Here is a 7,104-nt window from a genome sequence, read left to right as displayed (position 1 = left end):
ATAACTATTATCCATAAAATAAATAAAGCAAACAAAATTTTAAAAATTCTCAAAAACACCTATTTTTCAAATCCTATAACCCTAATGTTTTGAACCTTTTGGCTACTATCATACACATTTTACCAACGTTTGGCAATTTTGTCAATTTTCACATTTTCATCAAAAACATTTCAGAATATGTCAGATTGTAGACACATATTTGAAAAAGGAGATATGAAATTGTACAAAACTCTTTTGAAAAATGAATTATAGAATCAAAAACGCAAGCAAAAGAGGGGCCTTATTAATGACAAAAGAACTGCTTCCTGTGGTGTTTGTGGGTTTGCCATCTTTTCCTCCTGCTTCTTTGTTTGCTTCTTCTGCTGCTTTTTCTGCTTCCTTTCCTTTCTCATTCAATGTGCACTTTTTTCCAGCAGCTTTAGTGTCGTCGTATTTGCAGTTCTTGTCATCATTGCACGTTTTTGAATCTTCTTTTGAGTTGCAAATTTGCTCTAATGATTTAACATCTTTTTGGCTGTTTTGGGATTCAAGTTGGTCTATTTTGCTCTGCAGCTCCTCAGCATGCTTGCGGCTAAAGTCTTCATAGTAGGACAAAACTTCTTGTAGTTCAGATAGCGTGCTTACCCCTGAAAGCGGTTCTTCTTTGTTTGGGTCTGCTTGATTCCCCTTCACTTGTTTTCGTTGCAGTTCTTCCCAGAGCTTAGGTATCTTTTCCGTGTCAGTTCCGAAGACGGCGTCGATCATTTCTTCTGCGTCCCTATCTCTTTGCGTTTGCTCCCGTGTTGGCCGCCGCTGCTGCAGTAGTTTAGCTACTATTGGTTTCAATGTTGCTTTTCTTGCCTCTGCTTTCGCTATCTGAATTTCGTCTGTTATATATTGGGCTAGTTGGATGTTTTTTATGGCTGTGGCGTCGTAGAAAGCTGCCTTTACTAGATCTGTGCTGTCGCGTGTTTTCGCTGATAGCCCTGTCTTGTAGCTTCCTAAAGTTCCTGTTGTCGTTCCCGTGATCTTTATTAAGCCAGCCGCTAAAGTGCCCGAATTAAAGCTGTTGGTGGCGGCGGTGCTCCCGATGTTTAGCATTGTGCATTTGTTGCTCTGGCCGCCTGTGTCTGAGTAAACACTTGTCGCGGCCGCTATTTTGTCGAAGCCGGTGGTCGACATGTGTTCGGCATCGGGGCTTTTGTCTTCCGGGCTGAGCTGCGTTAGCGATTGGTCGCATCCGAGTCGGGTGATGTCGACCTTAGCCGTTGCGGTCCCGCCGGTTGTCGCCAGGCAATAACCTGTCCCAGTAGTGGCCGTGTCGCCAAGTAACAGAATGCTGATTGCTTCCGTGATCCGGCCGCGTAGCGTTGAACTCACCGCTGCTGCTCTTATCGCAAGCTCGTTCTTCGTTGCGGCGTCGCCTTGCAGTGCTTGCTCCTTTTGGCTGAGTGCTATTGAGAGCGCCTCAAGCGCGATTGTCCTATTTCTGTCTTTTGCAGTCGCTTCAGCTATTCGAATCCGTGTCCGTGTTGCGCTTACTGCTGATAGTACCGCTGCTACGGTCGATGATATTTTAGCAGCTTTGTTTGATGTGTGGCTCAGCTGTATTTCTAGATTGTATACGGGCTCCCAAGTGGCTTTAGCAATTGGTTCCGCAGCTGGTTCCACTTGCAACGCCGAAGTGATGAAAAGCAGAGAAAACGCATATCGGGTTAAAAACATCGTTGCCTTGACGTTCTAGCTTGTTGAATCGGGAGAAAGGCAAGGAAACGCTTTTTCGAAGTGCTTGTTTTTGGTTCATTGTTGGGACTTGCCTAGTTGTAGCTGCCGAGTTACCATGTACGCTTTTTCTGATCGGCCGAAGCTGCTGCGTAAGCCTGGAGCCTTTTTCTGTAGGTACTTGCTTCTCTATCGTCCGTTCCTTGCCTGTTGTATCGATACACACAAAGTATAGCCAAGATAATGTACACTTCTTGGTCTTTCGGCTTCTACAGTTAGACACGTCTTCCCTGCCTCCAGAAGCGCAGCTGCGTTGTTTCTAAAGGAGAAATCCGCGATAGAAATACCTATTAGCTTCTCTCTTGGTCTTCTTTGTTACGATTCTTTCTTTATTTTTCCTAGCTGTTCTAGTTTTTTTTATTTTAGACTTTTTGGTACTCTAAGTCGCCATATTTTTAGTTGGATAACAAATTCTCTTATCGTTTCTGGAAATTTGTGATAAGAGCATTTGGTTGTCGTCTTCGCACTAACCTTACAACTAATATTAGCGTTTTATTGCTTGTTTGACGAATCCACTGAGATGTTTATAAATACCTATTGTTTCTGCTCTCTACTAAATGTAAGCCATTGCATCTTGAAAATATTTTTCATGATTCTGTGATTGAAAATTCAAATCTTTTGGTTTCCGCTCTGTTCTGTTATCCTGCAATTCTCAGTTGCATGACTGAGAAATAGCAATAAATGTTTTTGTTTGCTAAAAGCATGCTTCGTCTCTTGCTTCTTATTCACACTTTGTGTTCCTTAAATTCGCTTTCACCAAAAAAATGTTCAGTTCGTCATTTTTGCAGTGCTTTTGATCCTATTATGTCTTTGATGCCTGTCGTTAATTTATGATCAGTTTTTAGCCTAATGTGTAGCCGTATTTCAGTGAGCGCAGTTAATTTATCACTTGTAAACGACTATCCAAATTGTTTAATCTCCTCAACGCCATCCTAACTTTATAAAAAGCTGTGCTAACGGTTCATGTATATCCCCTTTGGCTGTGGCCGCTCGTTCATTATTCTTTTCTTGTACAAACTAATCCACTAGTAGTAAAAATTTTTTAAAATCCTCTATCAGAAAATATTATATTCTTCCTGACAAATGTTTAACCGTTATTACTATATCTGACTAGAACAATACGATATTAGCCCAGATTTCTCTAGTCCCCACCTTGTGCTTCTGTATATTCTTCTTCAAATCTAGACATTTGTATGCACCTTCAGATTATAAACCACCAGCTCAAAAATTTTAACGTTTCTGTGATGCCTATCCATTTAAAGTTTAATAAAGGAAGTTATCTCCTCGTGTATGATCATTTTCATCGTTACATGTGTGATTAAAACTGCATATATTCCATTTACCTTTCTCTCTCTTCGTTTTCTTTAATAATATTACTCCTTATATCTATCACTCCCTTTCATTCATTCACTTACTGTTATGGCAAACTTTCCATTGTCTCAACTTCTTTCACTACTGGATTTAAGTGGTTTTACATTACCTCGCTTCGTATAATATTACTATATATGCAATCACAAAATACTCCTCTCATTATTATATTATTATTATAACACTAACATACTCCCAATATCTAAAAACAAACAAATAAAATTAGAATGAAATTAGAATTTCACCTACTTTTTTGTTTCCTATCACCCACATACTTTTAAGCCATATGCAATAATCATTTACATTTAAAAACCTCGATAATTTTCAAATTTTTATCGAGAAGTGTTAAAATATATTGATTTTTAAAAAAATATCATTCTTCTCAAAATAGAAGATTTCGTGAATTTCATAAAATTAAACAAAAGTCTTTCAACATTTTAGAGGTCTAATATGCTACCAAACCCACAAAAGCAGAAGCAATAACAGAAAGTATGTTACTTACGATAGAAGTAGAAAGTTTGCAAGCATTATTTTCCCATTTACAATTCTGGCTTTTTGTGCAGGTTTCCGATGTGGTATGGCTAGAGCAATTCGTTGGCGCTGCCTTATCCGTAACTTCTTTTTCTGCCGTTTTTTCTGCTGGATCTTCTTGTTTACCCTTGTTAGATGCTTGATTTTTCTGGCTTGTTTCTGCTGCCGCTTGAAGTTTTCTTAAAAGAAGACGGGTAATTGCGTCGGAGGTTTGTGACGTAGTTGTTTGTTTCTTAAGCTCTGTCTCTTTTTCTTTCTACTACTCGTTGTGGTACTTTGATTTCCTCGAGTTTGCTCCAGAAAACTTTGGAGAAATCACTGTTTTTGTTCCCATATGCCTCTTTGAACTGCTCTTTCAGTGTACTCTCTTCACCGCTTGTCAGTTTTTCTTTCGTGTAGGCTTCGAGTAGCGCTTTATGCGCAGAAAGTTTGAAGTCGGGATTGCCTCTGCGTTTCGCAAAGTATTTTGATAAGCTGTCGCACGCAGTTGGTGATGCCTAAGCTGTTAGCTTTTGCAATGCATCGTGGGCTTGTGCGATCTTGTTCCTTTCACTGTGAAGCGCAGAACTCACTACGATTTTTTTTGCTTATCGGTGGTGGAGAATTTGTTCCTGCCGCCTGCGACGGTTGTGAGTTTGTTTGCTACCTTTTGTTGTAGAGTGATTATACCGCCGTCGGAGAGCTGGTTGCTGCTGCATCCCACAGATTCGTCTGGACTGCAAGTAGCAACGACGTCTCTGTGAGTTGTTGTTATTACTGGGGCCTTTTTTTGCTTCAGTTTCTGAATCGTGCGTGAGCTTCATTTCCCCTTCCGCCTCTTCACAGCTCTCTTTTGCTGCCGTCGTTACGTGATGTGCTGCGGTTACTACGATATGCTCTAGGTTCGCACCTCCCGTTTCGTTAGCGTTACCTTGTGTTCGTACCCCGACAGGTAACTCAGTGTCGCGAGCGATGACACCAGACAATGTGTCGAATTTGCTGCCTCTCTCTGTTTTTCTAATCGTGTTTTTATTGCGACGTGGCATGCCTCTAGCGCTGCGCCGCTGGAAGTTATCAATGGGATAACTCGACGTTGCGCCTCGTCTTCGCCCGCGAGCGAAGATGCTAGTAGCTGCAGGTGCTGGGTCATGGAGCCGCTGTAGAGGCTGATCGCTCGTTCCGTGAGCAGTTGCTGGGCATTTAGTCTGTTTGTTAGTATAGCCTGGCAGTCGCATGGCGATGAACATGCTTTGCGTTTTTCTTCTGCGGTGACTGCTGATGGTGAAGCTAGAAGAAAAAATGTATGCAACCAAAGTGAATGTCGTCCTTTGTGCATTATCTGTGGGCTTAAGTTTTCCCTTAGCATCCTGGATTTTCGATACCTCCGCCGGATTTACCGGAATGCAGTTGCCTGAAACGCGCTGTTTGGTTTAAAGGCTGACAGCTACTGATTTCCCAGTGTCAGCTCGCTGTCTGACCGTGTGTCCTTAGATTTTTTTAACAGTTGATGCCCTCTTTTTCCTGATGGATGTGAGTTACTTGTGTTTCTTGTGGCTTCATGGTTGTCTAAGCGGGCAAAAAAAGTGCTTTCGGGTGTGAGCTGCGCCAGTGAGTAGTGTTTTGCCGTTGTGGAACGTTTCACTAGTGTTGGTACGCCAGACGGTGGACAACAAACCTAGTGTGACTTCTGAAGCTTCATCGCTTGTGTTTTAGAGTTTACAAATCTATTCCTTGATATTTAATTTCATAGACAGTGCCCCTTGTGCGCTCCGCTGCCAGCCACTAGATACTCTATCATTGGGCCGAACTTTCGGCTCCTTTTAAGACAAAATTGCTGATATAGATATGAGGTTATACCTTTAATGGGTCGCGTAACTCATGTACTGATGTAATGCCTTACTCTCAGAGTTACGAGGTGGTATTACTCGGTTAGTCAGCTTTTGACATCGAGTTTTGGGAGCTGTGTCGTTAGCTTATGCCGCATGGAAAGTGTAAAAAGGGGACTTATTTGTTATAGAAAGTTCACATCCAAAAATATAAAACTATTTAGTTTAATATTATACATCTATTACATCTATCTTCCAATCCACAATTCAGCCCCAGTGGATCTTTAAAATATCACTGACGTCTCTGCATATAAAATTCTATCATTTTTGTTTGATGTGTTCTATCTTCCGCGAATCCGCAACAACCGGTTTTTCTCGGTACAACAAGGTAACGCCACTTGGTTTCGAGGACACGTTTGGCAATCTGTTTTTTTCGTTCATTCTCTGTGGTTATATTTCGACGACACCTAAGAATGCAATGTGAACCCCAAAAGTTTATTCCTTTTTGCTTCTACTTTTTTAATGCATTTTGTTAGTTTTGCACCAGTTTCAGCGTGTATTCTTATATTAATTAATCATTACGTGAAAGGTATTATCGTTTTGCCAGTTTACCAATACAGGATAAGAGGGTTATTAACAATGATATTCTTAAATTCGTAAAGATCCTACATCACTTTATGTATAAGCGATTTACTATACTGTTCAAGTCTTTTCTATAATTTAATCTGAAGCGCCACCTATTTATATTGCTGTGTACAAAATGGTAGCTACATTTCGTCCACTTAAGGCATTGGACTTCCCCATCATCGTGTTCTCTATATTTTTTGATGATGCTACAATGTTTATTTGTGTATTTGACAGTGCGTACAGTCAATTCCCCTTTGTATTATTTTTGACAATAATATTCCTGATAGTGCCTACTCATTTATTCTCACTCACTTTATCTAACTGTAACCTGCCATTTTCATTAATACTTTTATTTATCCCATTAATTTGCTTCTGACTATCAATTTTATTACAATATCAGTATATATGATGCGACACACTCCTATCATTACTATTATAACCACTATTTTTATTATTACTGCTCTTATTATAATATTAGTATGTCATACTCAAAAATACTTTTATAATTATTACCATCTTTGCCATTATAACTATAAGTAATATTCATAAAAGAAACAAATTTTACCAAGTTAGAACGTCACTCTTTTTTATTCCTTATTACCATACTACATTGAACACGTAAGCTGCACTCATAAAATATTGTACAAAATCATAGAATTTGCATATTTTTACCATAAAGTGTTAAAAAATAGAAAATATCTTAAAATAACAAATTCTTGTATATCTTCACAAAAATAAAATAGCAAACTTACAAAAGCAGCAGCAATACTCAGAGAAAATTTTTTATTGACGGAAGAGTTACGATTTCGACACTTCTCCATTTCTAGTTCGGGTCCACTTTCGTTACCCTTTCAAAATGCATAATTTTTTTTGTCGTATGTTTTGTCATTTTAACAATCAGCCTTAGTTTTGTGACTTGCACATCCACCTGTTCCTGTTCTTGTTGTTCTATCTCCAGCTCCTGGTGCAGCTACTTGTTCTGCTGCTTTTTGTTTGCCTTCCGCACCTAATG

The 7,104-nt window shown here is 39.6% G+C and overlaps 1 protein-coding gene and 1 pseudogene across 2 annotated transcripts in view; both read right to left on the bottom strand.

The window, feature by feature from the left end:
* Positions 1-246: 246 nt before the first annotated feature.
* Positions 247-1,704, bottom strand: TEOVI_000832300 (variant surface glycoprotein (VSG), putative; the record flags this gene model as incomplete). Its single annotated transcript, XM_067221577.1, has 1 exon — positions 247-1,704. One exon carries the CDS (start codon positions 1,702-1,704, stop codon positions 247-249), a length of 1,458 nt encoding a protein of 485 aa, XP_067077678.1.
* A 5,128-nt stretch (positions 1,705-6,832) lies between these two features.
* The window catches only part of TEOVI_000832200:pseudogene, a 1,444-nt pseudogene continuing 1,172 nt past the window's right edge, over positions 6,833-7,104 (bottom strand). The window contains 2 exon segments of the mRNA in view: positions 6,833-7,057; positions 7,059-7,104. The exon segment at positions 7,059-7,104 is cut by the window's right edge and continues 131 nt beyond it. Of these exon segments, the coding sequence occupies positions 6,833-7,057; positions 7,059-7,104 (271 nt within the window).

Source organism: Trypanosoma equiperdum (assembly GCF_001457755.1).
Source record: "Trypanosoma equiperdum strain OVI genome assembly, contig: ctg_1468, whole genome shotgun sequence".
NCBI classification, from domain to species: domain Eukaryota; phylum Euglenozoa; class Kinetoplastea; order Trypanosomatida; family Trypanosomatidae; genus Trypanosoma; species Trypanosoma equiperdum.
This window is presented reverse-complemented; position numbering and strand designations above follow the sequence as displayed.